Genomic DNA, 25152 nt, shown 5'->3' with positions numbered 1-25152 from the left:
TGCCGCGGAGAAGGAGGGGAGCAGGGAAGAGGGAGGGCAGCGGCCCCGGAAGGCGGAGGAGGGAAGCCCTCAGCAGAGCTGGCGGCGGGGTTACTCCCGGTCAGTGCCCTCCAGTCCCCAGCTCCGGTTTCAAGATCGCTGTAGTCTCTTTTGTTCAACATGAAAAGAAACCACAGGATCAGCTGCTTGAGAAGTGGGTGGAGGAGGCAAATGAAAAAAAAAAAAGAAGTCGAGAAAGAGATCACATCAGCTTCCCAGGCCCAAATACTCTTCTTTAAAGGACCCCAGGAGGGTCTCCCAGCCCTGACCCTGTCAATGGCCTGGAGGGGCCACGGCCAGATTCTCGCCCCTGGCTTGACTCAGCCTACGCCAGGCCTTCTAAACAGGACTGCGAAACATTTCTCTGCCAGAAAAGGGCTGGGAACAAACATACTCAGGTGTCTTCTGGGGTATTTTTTGTTGTTTTGGTTTGTTTTCCTGATGCTAGGGCTCTACTTTCTTCTTCAGGGATAGCTCCCACCTGCTTCACTGAGACGGCTGGACCCTCCCCGGGAAAACCAGGGCTTCTCTGGGAAGTTCAGGGCTCTGGAGAGGGGGGTAAGGCAGGATAACCTGGCTGCTTCCTGGGGTGACTCCTTAGGGCTCATGAGAGGAGGCCGAGAGCCTGGGGTACACACAGCCTCAGGACCTCCCCGCTGGTCATCTGGGCCCAGGGTTCCCTACCCAGGAGAAGTGTCCTTCTCTACAGTGAGGGCTTGCTGACGGACACCAAGACACCCCTGAAAGATCCCAGGTTCTGGAGTCTGGCTAACCTGGTTCATTTCTCAGTTCCAGAATTTTCCAGTTATGTGGCCTTGGAGAAGTCACTTAGACTCTCTGAACCTGCATTTTTCTATAAATGGAGATCGGCCATACTAGGGGGTGGGTTAAGTAAACACTAACGACACTGAGTGAACACTGACTCACACACACTGCAAGAGAAAATACAAGCTGAAAAATTAAACAAGTTCAAAACAAATGTTGATAAAGTCTTGGATGACACTTATGTGAAGGGTTCCACAGAGAAACCAGAATATTTAGGGTCACGCTTCCTGAACCCTTTGTGGCAAGTCCCGGGAAAGCCAGAGTCTTCTCCTGAGACCAATGGGAGTATCACAACTTCAGCAACCACATATTCCTTATTCTACATAGAATGGAACTTGCATAAGTTCAACAAACTTCTAAATGGCTACTGAACCCAAAACACTAGAGCCATGGTTCCAAGTAGCAATATTTCTTGGCGCTCCTTGAAGGCAGGAGCCTGTAATAAAAGAGATGCTGTATAAAGACAGGATCCCTGCCCTTGCCTTCCAAGAGAAGGTGGACAGAGGGTCAGGTGAGCAGAGCCGTGAGCCTCCAGCCCACTCTGCCACTCCAGAATCAGTCAACCTTGAAATCGGGAGATGGGAAGAGACACGACACATCTTTCCCAGATCCATCTGCTAAGGCAACAGCATACCTGTGTCTTACTGAGAAGTGGGCAAGGTGGGAGAGGTGGTCAGGAGCCCCTGGAATGAGGACTAACATCAGCTGATAAGAAGCTGAATGGTAACCAGGCCCCCAAAGAGCCAGTGGAGTCCGTGGCCCCAGAGGGTGAGGTGACCTGTTCACACTGGCCAGGAGCTCTGCTAATGCAATGCAGGTGGTGGACACAGTCGGGCTGGCTTGGGAAGCCCAGATGGAAAAGAAAGATAACACTGGGGAGGTAGCATTGGCAGAGGCTCCTAACACAACAAGTTAGGGATTAGAATCAGCATGCAGGGCCCTGAGAAGCCCAGGAACATGGGAAAGGAAGGGAAGATGAATTTATCAATTAGGGGCTGAGAAGGGGTTCTTTCCAGGGTTGTAAAGAAAGAATTGTTCATATATATAAGGTATAAATTACTTAGTTTTTCTTACTTTTAAAATTAATAAAACGTATATTAAGGGACATGGTAGTGCTTTGTCAGCAGAGGAAGGGGATTAACATGTACCGAGCGTCAGATACATTAGATGTATTATTTTCTTTCTTTCTTTCTTTCTTAATACACAGCCATTGTACTTTATTTGGCCGTGCCGTGCGGCATGTAGGATCTTAGTTGCGTGACCAGGGATCAAACCCATGACCCCTGCATTTGTTGCCCGGAGTCTTAACCACTGGACTGCCAGGGAAGTCCCTGTATTATTGTCTACAATCCTTAAAACAAGCTTATGAGAAAGGTATTATTTTTCCCATTTTTCAGATGAGGAAACAGACCCAGAGATGTTAATATCCTGCTCAAGGTCACAGAGCAAGCAAGTGGTAAATCTGAACCCAATGAGCTCTGGCTTACAAAGTTTTGGCTCTTTTCGCTCTATAGGAATTAAATGAATCATTTTATTCTTTTAAAATGCTTCATAATGATTTTGGCATCAAAAGCTGGTGACTCCACACATGCGTCCTGGTACTGGAATAAGGCAAAGTGGCAGCATGGGATGGTGCAAAGATGCTGAGCCTTGAGGTCAAACAGACCCTGATTAAATTCACAGCCTTACTCTGTGACCTTGGGCAAAAGATGTAACCCTGTGAGCCTCAGTTTCCTCATCAATAAAATGGGGATGATAACACCAAGTTGGTGCTGTCGTAAGACTTGAAAGTCACAACATATTTAAATGTAAAACAGCATCATAACCTGGTACAGCTTAGTCTGTTGGACAAAGTGTCACTCTAAGATTGCCTTTCTGTGCCTCAATGCAACAGTGATGAGAGGGCTAGAAATGCGAAGATTTTAAGGAGAAACAAACTGGACTTCCAAACTGCTCTTTGCCACCCACAAGGTAAATAAATCTCATACTGGAAAAGCAAGAGACATGAAACACTGCTGTTGAGGTTAACAACCCAAACTCTTTAAAGGCAGCCTGACATTATGTGGCACATGCCTTCCTGGAATCAAGTACAACTGTGTTTTCTATTCTTGTCTGGGTAAAGCTGACCTTTGATTTGCTTTAGTTCAAGCAATACTTCAACACAGCAGTGCAGCACTGAATCCCCCTGATGGCAGACCAAGCTGGGGCCAAGCCCTACCCTGGATGGAAACCAACAGCCTAGGCTCTGAGACGCTGCCTGGTTTTGACAGGTCTGGGAAACTTTCAAACTATGAAACTCTAAGGCTTCAAATTAGAACTTTTGATAAGTGCATACGGATGTGAATTGCAATCATCCAAAGATTTCAAGGAATTTCCAGTTTGGTGACATAAGGTTGACACATAGGTCAACTGATCGCCCAAGATGACCCCCGGGGGCCCCACAAGGACAGAAAACAAAGTTCGAGGCTGCAGCCTCAATTTCAGCAGCGGCCCAAATGGAAGGAAGGGGTTTAGGCAGGGAAGAAGTGGCTGTGAGTCACAGGATGTTCTTTGTACACGGGCTTTGGGAAACGTTCCGCCCATGTCTGTTACCACGAAGCCGGGACGTGGAGGAAGCCTGGCATTTCCCTCAGAAGCCCTCTTGTCTCTGCTCTGATCCCAGTCCATCCATGCCCAGTATCTTGTGACCTGGGAACTTTTCTGGCTAGCCTGGGCTGCTCTCTTGAGGCTGTAATAACATACTAGCAGAGTATGGAAGTCTGAAGTTCTAGTCCTATTCCTCCCCTTTGCCAGCTGTGCTTCCTTAGGCAAGTTACTTAACCTCTCTGAACTTCAGCTCCTTCGTGTGCACAAAAAGGAACAAAATTCCCTACCTCACATGATGGTCCTGCAATGAAGTAAAGTCTAAGCCTGGTGCTCCTGATGTGCCAGATACTGTACTAAATGCTTTGTGCTTATCTCATGATTCCCCACAACAGCCCTAAGAGAGGACTGTTATCCCCATTTTGAGGAAACTGACACACAAAGATGCTTCAGAATTATCTAAGGTCACACAGCCGGTAAGTAACAGAGCCAAGATCTGAACCAAGGCAGTCTGGCTGCCAGGTATGCTGAGTCTCTTAATACTAAACTGTACTGCCCCAGTGGATGTTTACAAGATGCTAACTTTACAACCCTTTCCCTCAACTCCCTGCCACAGCCAGTCTCCAAAGCCTGCCCTGCCCTGAGGGGATCAGGTCTTTCTGACTTTGAAAGATCAAAGCAGAATCAAAGGTCCATGCAGTGAGTTCTCAGTATTACCAGTAAACGCAACAGCCAGAAAGTTATGATCCATTTCCCTAAGTAAAGTCCAGCATAACCCTTGGGACTTATTTCATAAAAGTCTTGGTCAGAGCCACATCAAAGAGGTCAAACGAGCCAGATTTGTACCATGAATATATAGAAAATGACAGCCATTCCACTGACATGCAAAAATGTCACAGGGATGGAAAAACTCAAGACCCAAGTCAGGGTGTCAGGATGCAGGCAGTGCTGCCCCAGATCTCTCCTCCAGTCCTTCCCCTTCCAACCCGTGACCTCAGCGATGTGGGATGTCTTCAACCACTACACGTGATACAAACTCGAGAGGGGCCTGGGCCCATGATGCCACCTAGAGATGAAGGAGAGCTGTAGTCTGGATTCCAGGATTTGGGGAAGGAGCAAGGCACTGGGGCAGAGAGGATGTTTGAGCTGAAATGTCCAGCAGAAAGCAGGCTAATGAGCCCATTAGGTATCACTAAACAACACGTTTAAGTAGCTCTACAGGAAATAAACCGTAAGAAAGCAAAGGGATACCTCCTTCCCTAGCCCAGTCCTGATCTGAGCAGCACCGGCCCTACTGGGAAGGCCTTAGCTCTGGCCAGCCTGCTGGTCACCCCACTGGAAAATGCCAGATTCCCCAAACAGGATGCAGTGGGCTGCAGTGGTGAGCAAACCTGGAGGCCCGGGTGGAAGAGGAGGCCAAGCAAGTAGGCAGTCCTTCCTGTGTCCCCAAGCCTCTGGCAGGGGCAGTTGCAGCTGTGTGAGGCCTGAGGCTGACACAGTTTGGAGGACTCTCTTTAAGAAAAAGAATACTTTTTTTTAACATCCTACTTTGGCAATTTTTTGATTGCTGAGATCCCTACCAGCGCCTTGGAAGGGGGCTATGAAAGTGAAACTTCTTTAGCTTCTCAGTAAATCCACTTCAAGCCTCTGGGTTCACGGCAGCCCTTCCAGTAAAGTTCTGGAAGGTAAACCTTGTAGACGAAAGAAAGCCAAGGCTGTGCTTAAGAACTTTTGTCATTATTAGTAATTGAGACCCCTGGTGACTTGTGTTCACACAGTGGATCAACTTGAAAATGACATGTGCTGGGATTTTATACTTTTCAAGGTGCTTTCATTTGGCCCTCAGAATACACTGTGAAGCAGAAAGGGCAGGTATTATCTCTAACCTTCATTCTACAAAGATTCACTGGTTGCTTACCATGTGCCTGATTGTACTGCTATCATGCTGATGCTTGTGACAGAGCCACAAGCAAGGCCCAGCCCTGCCCTCCAGGAGCTACAGGCAGGGGACGGCCCACATCGCCAGTCAGTCTCAGGTGATCCCTCGCCCAAGTACCAACCAAGTTTCCAAGACGAAACATGTTCAGGTTGTTTTGCCAAAGTCCCATTTTGAGGCAAGGAAAGCTGAGGCCCAGAGAGGATGAACAAATTGGCAAAGCCAAAAGGCCGCCAGGAGCAGATGGGGAGGTAAACTAACTCAGATTAATTGCGCGTCAACTATGTGCTGTGCGCTATCAGTCATCTACAATGTCATCTGATTTAATGCTCAACAACCCGCAGAGCAGCTAATCTCCACTTTTCAGGTAAACTGAGGGTCAGAAAGAATCAAAACATGCCCAAGGTTCACACTTAATGAGGAACAGAGCCTGAACTTGTTCTCCAAAGGAATCTTCTTGTGAGGGGGGAGCAAAGTCAGCAAAGACCTATTTCACCATCTTGGTGACATCACTCCCCCAAAACAAATCTTAATACAAAGCCCCAAACGCTTTCTCTTACAGCAGCATTTTCCAATCTTCCAGCACTTTTCGGTACGCAGGCCTCTCACTGTTGTGGCCTCTCCCGTTGCGGAGCACAGGCTCCGGACGCGCAGGCTCAGCGGCCATGGCTCATGGGCCCAGCCGCTCCGCAGCATGTGGGATCTTCCTGGACTGGGGCACGAACCCATGTCCCCTGCCTCGGCAGGCGGACTCTCAACCACTGCGCCACCAGGGAAGCCCTCTTCCAGCATTTACAAACTACTCTCACAAGTTTCACCACATCCACATAAAACGATGCCTTCTTTAAATTAACTTCAAGTAATTTTTTCCTATTTAACAGCCTCCTATGCAATAATACCCATGAAATTGCAATTTGAGATGGGTTAAAATGAAAAGTTTTCATCTGTGTACTGATCAAAATCATCTCAGATACCACACAAGACTCACTCAGAGAAACACTCCTTCTTGCCAGACTGCATCTCACAGAGGCAGAATCTAGACCTGTCACTTTTTCTGGAGTTTTTGAGAATTTGTGCAACTTTTTGTACACTTCCATTGGACCGTAGTCATGACAGGGACTTAAGAAGAAGCAACGCTCCTCACCTGGACTCCCAAACATTAATTTAACCCCTACTCAACTGGGTGGTTGTCGGTTTAGGAAGAAGATAATAAAATGTCCAAAAAGTTCCAGTGATGAGAAAACTGAGTGAGGGGCTTCCTACATGCATTTCTTATGAGGATGGTTTCAAGGATAATTAGACTTGTCTATGACTTAACTCTTAAAACTGGTGGTCTTCCCAGTTGGGAGATTAATAGAACAGCACAAGAGACCTCTGTAGAAAGAGCACTGCACGGGGTGGCAGAGGTTTAGCTGTGTGCAGTTCCCACAATATTCCTCTGGTGGCTGTGCAAACTTGGGAAAGTCCCTCCCCGCTGCTGGATCAGAGTCTTTTCTAGAACAGAAGTTCCGTATGGACAGAGGCCATATTTGTTTTGTACACCTCTGTGTCCCAGCACCTAGAACAGTGGTTGGGACATATTACATGTTCAATAAATACTGGCTGAACGTTTGAATCAATGAACCCATTTGTCTATAAATGAACTAACTGGCCTCTAAGGTCTCATCCAATAAGTGGAAATAAAACAATGCCCTAGGCCAGAAAACTATGGGACTAGAAAAGAGTATTTGAGCAGACACTCCCCTATCCACAGATTATCAGTGGATAGGCCAATGGATTTAGCAGGTGAAGTGGAAGGAAAAAACAAGGTGAGTCCTCTAACCAGATCACAGGAGACCGGTAGCCCAGCACAGATGACAACATGGGTTGGTAGGTCTATAAGAGCCTGAATGGCACTGTCCAAAGGGGCTGTCAGTCTCCAGCCTTGGACTGATCCAAGCCTCCAGCCCTGGTCCCACAGTCACCAATGACTTGGATGAGAACAAAGAGAGCTATTTATCAAATTCCTACATGACAGGCAACAAGCAGCAGCAGCAAATAGAACATATGGCAAAACCAAAATCTAAAACGGTTTGGGTAGGAGGAGATGACACAGGGGATCTAAAAATGTAAACTAGAAAAGAGATAGATATTCTCCCTTTAGGTTCAAGAAGCCAACAGCACAATTCAGAAATGGAGAACAAGTGACTTGCAATACTGAATGTTTAAAAGGCTCTGTGGTTTGGGTTGACTGCGCATGGAATATGAGTCAGCAGTGTGACGTGGATGCAAAGAAGCTCACTGCATTAACAGAAATATGGTGCTCAGAGCAAAGGAGACAAAGCTCTTTCTACTCTGTGTTGGAAGACTGCTGTAATTTCTGATAAACTTTAACAAAGACGCAGACACACTGAAACACAACCTACCAGAGAAGAGGCAGAAACTGGGGGTGGGGGGAGGTGACATTCCAGAAGAGGAATGGAGGCCAATTTAGCCTAGAAAAAACAAAAGATTTCAGGAAGAGAGAGGGGGAAGAAAAAGAGCTGTCTTTTAACACTTCAAGAGAAATAGATTAGCCTCTTTCTCTGGGAGATAAGCAGACCAGTGAATAGATTCTGATAATTAGAATACCAGTATTCTAATATTGGGTATCCTGCCAATACCTGAAATGAGCTGCCGTGGGAGAGGCAGGCTCCCTCCTCAGCTAGGTAGAGAAGGTTGATGAGGGCAGGACTCTGAACCAAGGAACCTTCCCATCCACAGAGTGACAGTGCAAGAGAGCTGAGCCCATCATGCTGTAAGTAGGGGTGTCAGGGCAGAGAAACAGAGGTCTCCAAGTCAGGATCTACACCAACATACCCCAGCCTCAGATGCTCTCTGAAATCTAGAGTGCTATTCAAATTCAGCAAAAAGTTACTGATTTCACCTCGGAAGAAGCACCATTTCTGCTGCACTTCCCTCTGGACTGAGGCCTGGCTCAGTGCTGCAAGACAGGCAAAGAAAGGTGGAAGCACTTAAGAAGTAGCTGCAGGGCAGATAAGAGACCATACTGGGTGAATGGAGAGATAAGCCTTGATGGGAGACAATCATACTCAGAGATCTCTCTTCAGAGCTGTGCAGAGAAAGTTGTTTGAATGCAGGTTTGGTTTCTCTTCTCTACCCTGACTCATGTCTCTAGTGGCTCTGCGTCTAAGGAAGCACCCACTGAGATCTGAAACAACACCCGCCCCCATCCATAGTCTGTTTCTCTGGCCGTGCAGTGCAGAGGCAGAAGAGCAAGGCCAGGTTCTCAGAAATGCATCACTGACACACAGGAGTAATATTGGCTCCCATTTATTGAACACCTACTATGTGCCAGAAACTGTGTTAGGGTTTACATTTCACACTGCAGGTTACTTATTATTTACAGCTGAAGAAATTAAGGCTCAGAGAGGTTAAATGGCTTGGCCGAGATGGCACCACTCCAAAATAGTCATAGCTCATATTCACTAAGTGCCTCCTACGTGCCAGATGTGGTCTTTCAGCAGTTAAATGGTTCATCTCCCTTACTCCTCAGAACAATCCTATGAGCTAGGTTCTCCTATTGTCTCCATTTTACAGATGAGAAGAGTGGCCCCAAAGGGGTCTAAAGGACTTATTCACAAAGTCACCAAGCTACAAAGTAATACATCGTAGCACTCTTTTCTCTTCGTCACACTGTCTCTGCAGTGGAAGAGATAACCGTGACTCTGTCTCTGGTCCACCAGGCAGGGGGCCCCCAGCGGATAAGGAAGGACTAATGCTTTGATTGGTGATTGCTACCCCTCTGTGTCCTGTGCTGAGACAGACAGGTGTGCAGGATGGGGGCCTATAGGGCAAGAAAACAGCATCCGGCCTGACTGTGCATCCAGGAGTGGTCCAGCTGGGAGCTCCTCGAAGCTGACCCAGGAGCCCAAGCACAGTCACACCTGTCTCTGATGTGAAATGACACCTCCCCCGCACCACCCCACACTGCTTGGCCTCCCTTTGTTGGTAGATCCCACCCTGCTCACTGCCTCTTTTCCTGCCCAGGGAAAGCACAGTCTGGCTTCCCAAGAGAAAGCTCCAATCCAAGCCTGGTTTAAACTCCAGCACTTTACACCATTTCTTCTTTCGCCAAGAGGATGGCGAGTCCTCTTGGGAGGTCTCTCAGCAAATGCTGGCCCACCCCATTCCTCCCATTCCTCCCAAACACCAAACCGAGGAAGAAAGTACTTTCCTGGAGCAGTGGCAGCAGCTAGCTCCTGACGGCTGCAATTTATCACTCATGCTGTTTAGAACCGCCGGTGCATGGAGACGATAAAAAGCAGACTGACTCTCAGTCAGCTTCGTTACTGCTTTTAAAGTCTCTACAGACCACGCAGGTCATCACGGCCTGCACCCAGGGGTCTGCTCCCACCGCCCCCTGCCCCCCGTGGTAGGCCACGGCCCGGGAGGCTGCTCCGTGGTGACTTCTGCAACCAGTCCCTCAGCCAGCAAGCTGCCTGCTCTCAGCCGCTTCCTAGATGGCATGCAGTAAACTGCCCGGGGCACACCCCGGATAGGAGATAAAGGTGTCACTTTTTAAAGCTCAGAGTTCAAGTACCCACCAGACTAAATCAAATGACCTGGGGGAAGATGAATTGCACTTTCCTTTTAGAAATGAATGCTTAACTTTCACTTCTCCAAATCAAGTTGCAACTTTAACTGCTCTTATATGCACGGAAGTATCCCGTCTGTAAATCTTCTTATTCATGGCAACCATATGGCCAACTCCAAAAAAATGAGGTTGGCAGCAACCTGCCGCCCCCCTAACAGTCCTAACGCCGGGCTGGTGCCATTCCTCTCTGGGAGGTTTTCTTCTGTGTCCCCAGAAGAGGCCAGCACACTCACTGAGTCCCTAGTTTCTTCTCAAATACATCCTGCAGAGAGGCCTTACAGCCCAGCCACTGAGGAGGAAAACCCCGTAGGGAAGAGCTAAAAGGAACAAGCGCCAGGCCGCCTGGGCTGCTGTCTCTCCCTGGTGCAGGTTAACTTCCAATTACGAACCAATCCACAGAAGGCTTTTGCTTACCTGAGCTGGAACGCTCGATCTGGTATAATGTCCTTAGAACTTGGCGTATGTTCTTCATGCTGGTGTCTCTGTGGCTGTACAAAAGAAGTCGCCGAGCATCTGAGAACAGGCGAGACACACTGCAGGCGGTGCAAGAAAAGTAGAAAAGCCCTGGTTAGGCCAGCTGTCTCTCCAGCTTGAACAAAGTACCTGCCAGGAAGACGCAGCCTGGCTGCAGGGTCCTCCGTGGGCCAACCCTGACCCACTCCTGCTGCCCCCTCCTCCAACTTCACTGAGACCCTATGCTCACAGCCACCCAACCAGCAACCCTGCCCCAAATGCTCGTCCTCATGTGTCCATACAACCAAAGCTTACCAGCCATCAAGGGCCAGCCCATGTTGCCGCCTCTCCAGGAAGCTCTCTCTCTCTCACACACACACACATGCACACAGGTCCCCAGGACCGACTTATCCAAAAGACACAGCAGACACAGTGCCTAGGGCCCAGGATACTCTTATGGGTCCACAAAATGTTTAAATTTCTTTTAAAATCAGCAAAAAAAAAATTCAGAAATTCAGAATGAATGCATATGATAATGAATCCAGCCTGGATTATACTCATCTTTATACCAACACAGTTATAAAATAAAATTTTTAATATTGTTGCAAGGAAGAAGGGGTTCATGAAAGCCACAAAGCCTAAGGTCCATGAACATTATAACGTGGCCCTGACTGCCTGGCGGCAGCTTCCTCTAAACTGTCCTGCTACATCTCCTGCAGTTCTTAGTCCTTTCTAACTCATGCCATGGTTCTGTGCCTTCCAAGAATCTTCAACGGCTTATTTGGGAAACACTTACTCAGCCCTAATGTCTGTTGTTGAAGCCAGGAGCCAGGAATACAAAAGTGAAGAAAGCAGTATCCTGGCCCTCAGGGAGCTCACACCCAGGGCTGAGAAAAACTTGCAGATGAAAGACCGATGCAGTGTGACAGGGCAGCAATGGAGGCAGAGAGGTGATCTGAGAGCAGAGAGGACCAAACTCTCCCAGCCTTGGCTGTGAGCTCCTTGAGGACAGGCCCCTCCCTCTGCACAGCTCTGTATCCCCAGCTCCTGGACCAGCCGTTTCCCACACACAATAAGTGTTTGCTTACTGAGTGTTTGCTCATTAACGGATGAAGCTGATGTGCTATATCTCCCTTCTCTACTTACCAACCAGTTTTTGGAGGAAAAGCCCCCCAACCACAGGACTTTCATCCACATAACGTTACTCCTAAAATGCACCAAAGTGAGGTCACACAGTCTTAAATCCTGGTGGCGGCTTTCTCTGGTCTCATTCTTTGGACTTTATCACCCAAACCGTCACAAAAGAAGCTTCACTCAAACCCAACCATTCAAAATTCCCCGGAGGTTGAGAAGGGAAAGGAAAAGTATTAACTGACAAGTTTCGGAATGAAAACCTGATCCGGTACTTACATGGACTTGTTAAAGTTTCCAACAACCCCGGGAGCCTCACCAGGAGTCGGATAACGGAAACAGGGGTTATTGGCATTACAGATAATCCCCTGAACCCAAGGAAGTGTTCCTGCAGAGGGCATGGCTTTGTTTGGAAAGTGGCCTGTTGAAATAGAGGAGAAGAAAAACAGAAGGAGAAACATTAAATCTTTGAAGGATTTGGGACTTGATAGGAACCTTTATCTCTTTTGGTTCCACCAAACATTGCTGTCTGTCCCATTCCCCACATCCCTGAGACCTGCCACCCTGGACTAATCTGACCCTGAGCTGGAAATGTGGCATCAGATAGCGGTTCTTAATCTACTTGCTATAGTCTGTTGAGTGGGATTCATGACAGCAGCCTTGGGGAAGTGACCATATACAGAAGGTGCCTGGAGGGCAGCAAGTACTGGCTCCTCATTCCTTCATCTTCTACCACTCACCTCGCCTTTCAGAGACACAGAGGGGCCCTGGCGCGGACCTAATCCAATTCCTTCACACTTGAAGGAGGAAACCACAGCAAGATAAAGTGGATGATGAATACTCAGGGAGTCAGTGGGCAGGACCGGGGGTAGAACCCACATTCCTGTGATCCCAGTCATGCTCCTTCCCTTCCACCTGTGGCCTCCTTTATCTGCTAGCTTTCCTCAGTCCCCCTGGTACTGTCCTCTGTGACCTCTGTTCACCTTCTCCACTAGCTCCCAAGCTCCTCAAAGGCACCTAATGAACGTGCTGACTTGGGGTCAGATGCCATCTCTGAAGCTATGCTAGCTGCTGTTGCTGCTTCTCCTCCCATCAGAGCACCGAGCCCCATCCAACAGGCCATCCCCTCTCTGTCCCCTTCCCTTCATTACGGAGGACCGTCTTACAGACAGCAGGACTGCGTGTACAGGGGCTGGTGTGCTGCGTCAAAGGCCATGGGGCTGCTTACGGGGATCAAGATAAATGTGCCCTGGAACCAGGGGCTCTTAACCTGAGACCAAGCACGTGTGGATTCCTGTGACAGAAAGGCTGAGGCTCCACGCTCATCCTATTCTCAGGGTTATCTGTGACCCCAAAAGAGTTAACAACCATTAAGAACCATGGCTCTGAGTAGTGGAGAGCCGTATAGCTTCTCAGGCTTTAGGGTCAAACCAACTGGGATTCACATCCAGTCTCTGCAACTTGCTAAGCAGTGACTTTGGCCAAGTCACGGACCCCTTAACCCTCAGTTCCCTCATCTATAAAATGGTGGTAACAGTACAATCGATTTCGCAGAGCTGTAGTGAGATTTTACAAGCAAAGCATGCCGCAAAGTGCCTGGCAGAGATTAAGGCTCAGTGGATGGGCCCGTTAGGGGTACTGAGGCGCTGTGGTGGCCAGCCTACAACAGTACTTCCTTAGCTCTCGCCCAGCCAGGAACACTCCTTCCATCACACAGTCCCCCTCTCCCCCAGGCAGAAACCCAGTTTTATTCAGCTTACTATTTTCATGCAAATGGGCTAACAGAGTCTCCCCAGAAGTTCACCCACAGCCAGGACTTGCTACACTTTGCATTTCAATATTGGGGTCCTTCTATCTTTTTATTCTATCCACATTCCAACCAGAGAGGCAACATCCAAAGCAAGGATGAACCAAGATCTGGACCCTGTGGCCACCCTCTGCAGGAACTCTGGCCTGTTGAACGTTTACTCTGTAATCCCCTTATCTCCCTGTTAATAGTTCAAGGAAAACCAAACAAGGTCCCTTGCCTAAGTCAGCTGCTCCTCATTCAGGGGAGATTTATGTAAACCAACCAAATACTCAAAGGACCAAGGGATTCTCCCCTTTAACCTCCAGGAAATACTGGCACCAAAGGCAGGGTGATGTTGGTCCAGCACACCAACAACGTGCTTCAGTCTAAACCTTGGTGAGTGAAGCAAAGACCCTTCCTCATGTGTCGTGTCCCACCTGATTTGCAAATAAAAGCAGGGTAAGGACTTGGCATTGGTGCACAGGATGACAATCAAGTAGCTTAATGGAGTCTCATGACCCAGGGAAGTGATTAGGACCTTGATGGGTCTGGGTCAAACTGGGAAAGATTTATGGGGAAGAATTATATACCAATCCTTTGTTCCTAGAGACAAGACACCTCTGTAAGCCTCACCTTAACTCTCTGCCCTTCCAGCTAGGTCCCTAGAAGGTGGTGAGAACAGGAAGTAAGGTTGCAGTAAGTACATAGATAGTCTTATCTATCTTCCATAGGCATAGGAATTTCACAACATTTCTGAGAATTGATGCTCTGGATTCAGAGAGATTTGGGTCAAAATTCAACAACTTGCACAAGATCACAACCTCAGCAAGTGGCAGAGCCAGGATCGAAACAAACCCGTCTGTCTGATACCAAGGCCTGCACTATTTCCCTTACACTGTCTCGTCTGCTTGTGATAATTCCTGAGAAAGAATAGCTTATCAGATGAAAAAGCTGAGTTTTCCCTAAAATGTATACTTCAGTGGGGCTTAGGGTAATGCTTATACAAAATCCAACACACACTTGTTCATCGATCTTTGAGGTTCCAAACAAGAAAGCAGTGTTACCTTCCAGGCCCACAAACTGAGTGTGTATTATTTCATTGTAAGCTCTTTTTCTTTTTGGTGAAATCAGAAAATCACATCTGGTAGAATGTTTTGAGGTTTCACGGGGTTTTTTAAAACTTGAATATGTATAATGTGTACTAGCAAATTAGCAGGTAAATAACTGTCACTACGTGCCCTGAGAGACACGGAACCAGACCGAGAACACCTTTCAAAGGTGACCCCGGCCCTACCTCTTCCCTGAAGAACTGTATCCTACACACCTATAGGGCTGGTGGGATGTGGGTAGAGCTGGTTAATGACAGGAAAAGTCACTGGAGCCGTGGAAAAGAGGTCCCAGCCAAACTTCCCCCACAAATGCTGATCTTTTAGACCGGGACACTTTTGCAGTATTAATCCATCCAGCAAGCCCAGCCAGGAGAGAAAGACCGTGACTGTGGGATAACACAACAACCATATGGGGTAGGTCTTATTATTCCCTTTTTATAGAGATGAGGAAACCCAGGTACAGAGAAGCCAAGCCATTTGCCCCAAGGTGACATACCTGTGTTGAAGCCGGGATTCAAACCTAGGTAACCTGACACCTAGAGCTTGTGTTCTCAGCCACTACTGTATTCTCTATGCTCACTGAAAAGGCCGTCATCCAAACACATGATTGGGAGTCAGATGACCTGAGCTTTATTTCATCACTGTCACTTGATACATATGTGACCTCGGGCAATTCCCTGCACTTCTCTGAGCCCCAATTTACTTATCAAGAAATTAAAGCAAATGATAGCAATTATAAAGTCCATTATACAAGGTTGTTATAAGAATCAAATGAAATAATATTAGTCAATCTGAGATGGTCTACACAAATGCTACTTAAAATTGTAATGTTCCACGATTTGCAACTGTGTGATAAAGACATAATGCATATGAAAAAGCCCGGCAGGTACCAGATGATAGTGGTATTAAGGTATTGCCTTAGGGGGCTTTTTTTTTTATTATTTATTTTTGGCTGTGTTGGGTCTTCGTTTCTGTGCGAGGGCTTTCTCTAGTTGCGGCGAGCGGGGGCCACTCCACTCTTCATCATGGTGCGTGGGCCTCTCACTATCGCAGCCTCTCTTGTTGCGGAGCACAGGCTCCAGACACGCAGGCGGGCTTTTTTAATTACCCCTTTCTGAGCTATCAGTAAGGTTATTTTACTTTCATGATTGAAAATGCATGAAACAGATGTTGGCTATTATTATAATTACTATTATCACCATCTACTAGGACTGAAAATGGTTTCCTGAGCTCATGCCTTATCAAACAATCGGAAGCCTAGCTTTTCTGTTCCAAGCCATTTGCACTGTTTCCTAAAGATAGCATCTTGGGAGAGGTCACATTTAGCCCATGCCCATTGCCTGGATTCCACTTGCCAGCAGTAAGTCTCAGGTGGGATGCTCATATACTCACATTCATGTTGTTCATAGGGTGGGTAGCTCAGCCGCACGGAGATCAGGATCAGGAAGATAAACAGAGGCCAGGCCACTTCCAGCAACAGCTGACACTGAGTGGGAAATAAAACAGAGCACTGTGAATTAAACAAACAAAACAACATGGAAGCCTAATGCTATTGAGCTTTGGGAAATCCACAAAAAAAGTTAATTAAACAATTGATCAGAGCTTCCCTGGTGGCACAGTGGTTAAGAACCCACCTGCCAATGCAGGGGTCATGGGTTCGAGCCCTGGTCCGGGAAGATCCCACATGCCACAGAGCAACTAAGCCCATGCACCACAACTACTGAGCCTGTGCTCTAGAGCCCATGAGCCACAACTACTGAAGCCCACAACTACTGAAGCCCGTGCACCTGGAGCCCGTGCTCCACAACAAGAGAAGCCACCGCAATGAGAAGCCCGTGCACCGCAACGAACAGCAGCCCCCGCTCGCCACAACTGGAGAAAGCCCGCGCCCAGCAACAAAGACCCAACGCAGCCATAAAAATAAATAAACAAATAAATAAACAATTGATCAACTTCTCCAGCCTCTCTTACCACTCTCTAAGCTTTGATAATACTGAATTGTTTGCAGTTCTCACCTTATAACTTACTATTCCATACCTCTGTGTTTTCCCTACGAAAGGGAAGATGCTTCCCACCCTGCTTCATCTGGCTCACTTCCACTCATCCTTCAAGATTCCACCAGGCACAATTTCCTTTACTAAAATCTCAGGCTGAGCTGGAAGCCCTTCGGCTGTGCTCCCAGAGTAACCCATGCATCCTCCTCCCATAACAGTTTCCCTGAGCCCCTGAAATCATGTTTTTATCACTGGCTTCCTCACTACAATATGAGTACCCTGAAGGCGAGCACTGGATCAAGTCATCTTTGCATCTCCAGCCTTAGCATAGTGTCAGGTACGTTATGACCATTTGTGAAAAGAAGAGGGCCAGGGCAACCTGCTGTGCTAAATACACAGCACCTTGCCTCTAAAGGAACACACAGAGTTGCCCCCTGCAGGGCTGAGAATAGGGCTCCAAAGGACAATGGAAATTCACATGCAGTTCCATAGTGACCTGTGTGCCCCCAGGACTGGAAAGATCTGGGAAGAGTGCAAAGTCCTTCCCCATCCATCAAGATCTGGTCACCACCTTCTCCAGTGGGTTAGAAGATCATTAAACATATGTAACTGTGATCCACCAGTTAAAGCAATGGGGTTTCTCTAAAGGAAAAACCTGCCTCAGTGAGTTATCAGGGGATAAATAAGCACAGGAACAGGATGGAAATCATGAGACATAATCTAACTGAACCTGTGGTGTTTGGACAACTAGTTCCACGGCCTGAAGCCTCACCTCTTTCATTCCTTTCAGTTCTGGACTCAGATGTTCTAATTAGGATGAAGACCAAAGAGCCCAGAATAGTCACGGGCCCTTGTGGTTGAGAGTAGCTACAACTGTTGGCTTCAGAGCCAAGAGAACACTGATATGAAATCCCTCCTTTTATTTAAACAGAATTTTTTTTGATCCCCAAGTCCATATATTTTTATTGTGGAAATTTTGAAATTAAAAATATATATACAGAAAAGTAGAAAAAAATAAACATAAATCACCATTAATCCTACTTCCTGGAGATAATCCCTAGTAAATTAAGCTAACAATGGTTCTCCATTAATATTTTTTGTCTTTTTTTCCTATTCATACATAAATAATAGATTTTTCTCTACAAAATTGAGATTATACAGCATATATAATTTTGTATTTTGCTTTTTCATTGAACATCATACTGGGAGTGTTTTCCATGACAAAATACTCTCTTAAAATATGGATTTTAATGGCCACTTGATACTCCACGCTGTGAATAGATCATAATTAATTTAACCTTTCTGCTTCAGATTGGTTTTAGCTTTTGTTTATTATTTGTCGTTGGATTTCTGGTATTTTACATTCCAAAGAACTTTGATATGGTTCCACATTAAACTCTTTTTTAAATCTTCTTTTTAGAAGGAAATACATGGATGGGGACAGTGGATGTCCTTGGATGATAAGAACATGGGTGATTTTTTTAAACATCTTTCTGTGTTTTCTAAATTTTCCATAATGAGCATGTATTACTTCTCTAGTAGAACAAACAAACAAACAAAAAACCACTGTTACCACATAACTATGAAGAACAGTTTGCTCTAGATAGCACACCAGGAAAAAAAAAGACAAATGGGTCCTTTGGAAGAAAGCATGCTGTCAATGGGGTCTCCGAGACCAAAGATGGGGCTGGTCTTGCTAAATATTTCTGTAAATAATCCCCAAGAGGCAACACACAGTGAAATCTCCAAGCTTTCAAATGACATTCAGCCTCCTCTACCAGCTGAGCTGCAAGTCCCTCCTTGGGCTCCCCAAGTATCCTGAGCCTCTACCAGCACTGGGCATAGCAGGGGCTCCTCCTCCAGTGTCCCTTTCTTCTCACTGAGCCTGCCGCACGATAAGGGCTTTAAGGATGTGTGTTGAGTGAGAGAATGAACTGAAGTTTACAAAATAATAAAGATGGAAATGTAAGTCAGTTGAGCCCTTTGGGAAAGCAACTTGGCCATATGTATTCAAAAGATATGTTTATTCCCCTTGACCAAACAATATTCCTAGAAATTCATCCCACAGAACTAAGTTTAAAATATCAAAAAGCTATATACACTGTTACTCATTCACTCAAACACTATAATTGCAAAATATTGGAAACAACTTAATTGCACAGCAATAGAGAAATGATTAAATATGTCACATCTACTCAACAATACATTATGCAGTCACTACAGCAAGGTTTATGAAACACAGACACTATTAACCATATAATATTAAGTGAAAAAAGTGGAACACAAAATTGTATGCATTCCAAGCTTACAGCTAAATAAAATCACTCACAAATATTAACAGACGGGAGTAAAACTTCCAAAAAACAGTTTAACTGTGAATAAATTCAGAAAAGAATAATGAAGTAAAAAAAAAAAAACCCAACAAAACCAAAATTAACTGAAGAGTATGAGTAAGGTAGCCATCAACCTTGAAGCTCTGAAGCTACTATGTATACTTTTGCGATAAACAGTAGCTACCATTTACTTTTTTAGAGTCAAGTGTGTAGCAGGCACATTATATATGGATTATTTCATTTAAGCCTGCAAACAACCCTGAGATGTAGGAACCATTATTGTCTGTATTTTATATGCGGCAAGGCTAAAGCTCAAGGAAGGGTAAGTCACAGAGAAAGTCAGTGGCAGGGTTGAGATTAGCAGCTAGTTTTGTCCAACTCATGTGGCCCAGGTAGGAAATGACCCCACTAGGTGGCACAGTCAAAAAATACCAACAGGTTCCACAGAGGTAAAATGAGCTCATGGCCCAAAAGCTTATGATAGTTACAGCCAATCCTGAGCACCTACTGTGTACCAGGGATTTATATAACTCATCTCTAATATTTTCACAAGAACTTTGTGAGGTAGCTGGTATGGTTAGATAGTGAAGAAAGTAAGATTGGGGCAGGTTATGAGCCATACATAGCCTGGTAAAAGAGTGCGCCAGCGTTTGAACCCAGATCTGCTGACCCCGACGTGCTTTTGCACCCATCATCCTGCCTCTCACAGAGCCGTGTTTGAGATATATACCTTACAAGATGGCCACTTAAGAGGAGTCTGGCACTCACCAGCCCTCCTGGGCACTGATCTGACCCAATAAATCAAAGTTTATGTTCCTGGACATCTCTGTAGCCCCACATCTAGGATCCAATAGGGGAGCAGATGCTCAAAATACGCTGATTGATTGAAAAAAAAAAATGAATGGATCTTTCCCATGGCACTGATAGCAAAGAGTACGAAGAAAATCTTGCAACTCATTTTTAGCAACTGAAGCCAGTGGGTGTAAGCAGATTAGGGAAAGAGGTAAGGAAAAGACTGACAACCATAATGACAGCTAACACTTAAATAGGTCTTACCATGTATCAGTGTTCTAAGTGCTTAACATAGATGAACTCATTTAATCTTCAAATAACCCCATTAGCACTATTATAATACCCAGTTCACAGATGAGGGAACTGAGGCTGAAAGAGTAAATAAATTGCCCAAAGATACAAGCCTGGTAAACGGCAGAGCCAGAATTCAAAGCCAGTCCAACTCAAGGGTGTGTTCTTAGCCACTATGCACCCAGTCTCCTTACCCCCTGCCCCATTACCAGAGTATCTAGATCTTGATCTTTATAAGCCATGCTGAGCTGAGATACTAACATGTATGAATGAATGAAGAGACCGTCTCCAAGAGCCAGCACTCAAACCAGAGAGCTCGTGACACACAATTCTCTCCGTGCACTTTTACTCTGAACCTCTAAAATTATTTCTGTCATTGAACATAGAATTTGCCTTCCAAACTCAGGGGGCTGTTCTAGGTACTTCTTTTTCTAATAGCCTCCCTCTAGAAACCCAATTTGACTTCTGCCAGGAATGCCATTCTGGCTCCACTCATTGTCAAAATCAGATTTCTCCCCCATCTCTAAGCTTAGCATTTTTCCTTCAGAATAGGCCCTCATAAATATTTGGGTTGGCCAAAAAGTTCGTTTGGGTCTTCCATACCAGATGGAAAACCCAAACGAACTTTTTGGCCAACCCAATAGCTTGGAAATAAGACTGATGCTTTACTGCTACACACTCCTATAGAAAACTAGAAAACTCTTCTAAATCTTAGTCTGATGCTACCTACCCACTTCCCTCCACACCTGCCCCCACCACGAGGCAGAGGAGATGGAGAGGAACACCGTGTTCAAAAGATGCTTCTTACCAAAGTTAGAAACTCAGAAGCCTTCTTTTAGGTTGGGTATTAAAACAAAAATTCTGATGTTTCAGTAAATTGCTACACTGAGCTGCTCTGGGGACTTTCCACCTCGTTATTCCTCAGCAACAACATGGGGATAATGCGAGCGAGTGTTTCTAGAGCAGGGTTTCTCTCAACAGCACTATTGACATTTGGGGCCAAATAAGCGTTGTAAGGAGCCCTCCTGTGAATGGAAGAATGTTTCCCCCATCCCTGGCCTCCGCCCGCCAGAACCAACAGTACCAACCACCCCTGGCCCAGGACTGTAACTGCCAAACAATATCTCTAGACATTACCCAATGTCCTTGGGACATTAAAATAGTGCTAGGCTACTTTTAGAACTTGATAAGGTAATACGATTCAATGGGGAAAAGAAACAGATAAAAATATGAGAGACTATTCTGAGAGGTTAAAAAAGTAAAATGGGAGACAATGAATTTTCCCAGTTAACAGGATGTTCATCAAAGCAATAGCACACTCCAGGCTATATCAGCATCACGATGAAAAATACTTATCGATATATACCTCAATTAAGTCTGGAAAAATTAAAGTGAAATCTTAAAGATCAAATCAGAGAAATGCTGGAGGGAAAAAGAAATCTGAAAACCACGCCTGCCCTCCCAGAACTGTAAAGCCTCATGTGGTGATGGTGGATTTTTAAATTGGTTTGATCCTTCGGAAGGACATCCGATCGTATATGTCAAGGGCCATTTCCTTGGACCTAGGAATCGTACTTCTGAGATTTTGGCCTAAGGAAATAATCTAAAAATAAGAAAAGGCTATATGTATAAAGTCTTTATAGTAGTTTATGTATAACAGCAAACACGGGAAACATCTGAATGTTGGCAATAGGGTGTGAACTTACAAAATAAAAACTGCATTGATGGATTACTGTAACGCTACCAGGAATGTCAGTGGCATTATCCCATGGCAGATTTGGGCCCAAAAGATCCAACCCCTCCTCTTACTAATTTACTAACTTATAACACTTTCTTCACCTGTGCAACAGAAATTGTAATGCATACCTCTCAGAATTGCTGTGAAAATCAAGAAGATAACGGATACAAAAGTACTTTCAAAAGTACAAAACACAGCCTACACATCAAGAATCATTATTATAAATATGTAAATTATTTGGAAACATGGCAACATATATGCCAAATGATGTTAAATGAAAGAGGAAAACAGCACAAAATGGTATGTAGGTATGTAGGTATGTATGTATGTATGTATGTACGTAAGTAATGATTATAATTGTCTCCTTGGGCTATCGTCCTTCAAGTCCCCTCAGTGCCAAGGACCACACCATCTGACCCTCGTCATCATGACCTATCTACCTCAGGGACTCCTTCTGCACATAAAATAAAATTCAGCTGCCCTTGCTCAGCTCCATGGCTGCATGATCTGCCCCTGCTGACTCCCAACTCACCCCCAGCCAGTCTTCCTTCAGTGCCACTGGCTTTCCTGTTCTTTGACTCCAGGACGTGCGTTAGGCCCATGGCCACCCTCTGTCTCTCTGCCTGGAATCCAGTGGCCTGACGGCTGAGCTCCCGATTTTCCCCTGGCTAACTGCTGCTCGAACTTCAAGGCTCTCAGCTTAAATGTCATGACCTTCTATTCTAAATTAACTCCCTATCCTCAGCCTGGTAGTACCTAACATAGTAGGACAGTTTGGTTTTTTTCCTTCATAGCACGTATCACAGTTTGTTATGAGATTTCTACTTATGTGATAATGTGCTTCATATCTGCTTCCCTCACTGAACTGTAAGCTCTATGAGGGCAGGGATCCTGCCCGTATACCCAGCACACTATCTTACGTGCAGTAGATGTTCAATAAATATCTATCCAAAGGAAACAATAAATGGCTATTTGTTCTAACTTTCCTCATTCCAAAGAAGTGGAAACTAAAACTCAGGAAAAATGAGTTTCCCTGAGCCATTGAGACATATAGTGGCCAAGCTGGAATTAGAATTGAATTAGAATTAGATAATAATTAGAATTCTTATCTGGATTTGAACCAGCAATGCCAGGCCAGGACTAAGGACAGGAAAGAAATGTATCAGGTGAAATTGGAAGCCGGGAGGAGGTGCAGAAAGTTTGTGTCTATGCTATAAAATTCTCTAGTGGCTCTTAAATGAGGAGTCTTAATTTTTATTTATTTGATAGCTTATTCCTTATCATTAAACAATCCCCAAATATTGATACTCTTAATATTGATATATGCAGAAATTAGAATTATCTATTTTCCCAGACACACAGCTAAACAGATCTAAATGAGAAAATTAATGGCAAAGGCAAAAAGGAGAGGCATATGGCCGTAATCTGTCCCATCTGTTCCATGGGGACCTTGGCCTCTGGCTCGGCCTAAAACCAGATGAGGACCCGGAGAACTCTGAAGCCCCTCGCCCTTCCTGTCCCAAGCCCTGTTTGTGCTCAGTGACTGCCACCCACACAAGTTAACCGTTACTTTGGACCCAAACTGAGCTTTGCACCCAACTTATGCAACTCAATTTCAATGTATTCTTTGCCCAACAGGAACAGCTGAAATCTACCCCTGGCTGATGGTCCCCATAAGTCTGCATAATGGGAGCACAAGAGAGAGGTCCCCAGGATTCATTAGCAAACAAGGACACAGAGTGAAAGGGCAAACGGCCGCCTTTCAGGAAGGTTGCTCAGGGTTTACTGTTCAGCACCCAGCTTTTACATCTTTCTTCCCATCTCCCTGCACACAAGGCCCCTATAGCAGGGGAGCCTCTTTGAGACCTGTAAACTAATGGCCCATTTAATGCATTTACCCCTGTTCAGCAAATACTTATTAAGCATATCCCCGGTGCCAGGCTCTGGGGCCAAGTGTGTACACCCAGGATCTCAGAAGGAGGAAATCAAGCAATGGTTTTCCATACCCTGTGGGCAAGAACTATTTGGAGCTGCTAACTTCTTCCCCTGCCTACTGGGCAGAGCTCATTCTGACTATGTGAGCTAACAAAGTGTTACCAAAACCCTAAACAGGTTCCACTGTCTATAAAACAATGTATCTAGAGATCCAAGCCAGGTGGATTGGGAAGTAGCTACAGCCAGCACTTGAGATCCATGGGCACTAAATCTTTCATGCAGATAAGGCAAAGCCTGCTAAAAAAAAGGGCCTGTGCCTGTAGGGCCACCAGGAAATTGGTTCTGGTGCTACTTCCATGACCCACCCACTCTGGACCCCTGTCCCCTACCCCAAACCCCAATCCCATCAGCTGTACAAGAAGCAGGTCAGATCTTTCCAGCTGTGACAACCTAAGCATGTGCAACCTGAAATAAACCACCCTTTGTTTCTGGTTTGGCAAAATAGATTTCCTGTCGAAATCAGGAAGGGAGGACAAGCTAACAGGCAGTAGATGTAACACCTAGAAAAGCCCTTTTGTGTCAGGATACTGTCTCCTTCTTACTCTTCCAAGAAGAACTCTGCCGCAAGGCCAAAAATTGCCTTTGACTAAGCACGCCTATCTCTACTCGTAATGCTTTTTAAACTGATAAGCAATATTGAGCAAGAAGCAGCAAGACTAGCAGAGACTGGCCCCGCCTGGATGGCCCAATCCCAAATCCTGTTCCAGGACACTGTGCTCCTGATTCTTGGTTGACCTTGAGGAAATCCCTTCCCTGCTTTGTGCCTCAGTGTTCTTATCTGTAAAATGACAGGTTTGGGTTGGACTGCCCTTGAGACCTTGCATCACTAAGATGATATAGTTCTTTCCCCTACTCACCGGCTAATGGACACAGCACAGCAGAGACAGTTGCCCATCACATGGGCTGCTGCCACCATGAGGAGAAGAGGCAGGGGACCTGGACCACACAGTAGCTAAGAAATGAGATTAGGAGGTGAACGTATAGGTCTTTGGAACACCAGGACCTGGGCAGAGCCATAGGAGGCAGAGGCAAAGGCAAGAAAGAGGTTAGAAACTTCAAGACTGAAGATAGAAAAACCAATAATACCACTGAAGAGCAACCTGACATAGTGGTTTAGAGAACCGACTCTAGAGTCACACATATACACACATATCCGTGAGGGATTATATATGAGTTCTATGTCAGGATTTTAGAATTTTGTGTTTTCATTTCAATGGTCATCTAAGCAAATGTGAATAAACGTATCTGGGTTTTTCTGAAGGCCTACTTCATAACAAAGTTCTGGCACAAGATTTCAAGCCTAAGTTTATATTTGTTTGTGACTGTGTTAGCACCAATATAATTGTAGCAGACCGATGAGAAAGGCACAGATGCAAACGCAACTTGTGAATGATGAGATTGGACCAAATGAAAGCCAAATGATATCAAATGAAGGTCACTGGAAAAAATGATTGGAAAAGTGAATCATTACCACTTAGGATTATAGACTGTCCAAACTCAAACGAATA

At 45.6% G+C, this 25152-nt stretch overlaps 1 protein-coding gene across 1 annotated transcript in view; it reads right to left on the bottom strand.

Annotated features, from left to right (window-relative positions):
* ABCA1 (ATP binding cassette subfamily A member 1) overlaps window positions 1–25152 on the bottom strand; it is a 138370-nt gene that overhangs the window by 90629 nt on the left and 22589 nt on the right. Inside the window, exons 3-5 of the mRNA XM_060154710.1 lie at window positions 15894–15987; window positions 11883–12024; window positions 10434–10552 (exon numbers count right to left, since the gene is read on the bottom strand). Coding sequence (XP_060010693.1) covers window positions 10434–10552; window positions 11883–12024; window positions 15894–15987 — 355 coding nt within the window. The remainder of the gene's footprint in view (window positions 1–10433; window positions 10553–11882; window positions 12025–15893; window positions 15988–25152) is intronic.

Source organism: Lagenorhynchus albirostris, chromosome 7 (genome assembly GCF_949774975.1).
Source record: "Lagenorhynchus albirostris chromosome 7, mLagAlb1.1, whole genome shotgun sequence".
In the NCBI taxonomy this organism is placed as follows: domain Eukaryota; kingdom Metazoa; phylum Chordata; class Mammalia; order Artiodactyla; family Delphinidae; genus Lagenorhynchus; species Lagenorhynchus albirostris.
The sequence above is the reverse complement of the archived record's forward strand: the minus strand, read 5'-3'. Positions and strand labels throughout refer to the sequence as shown.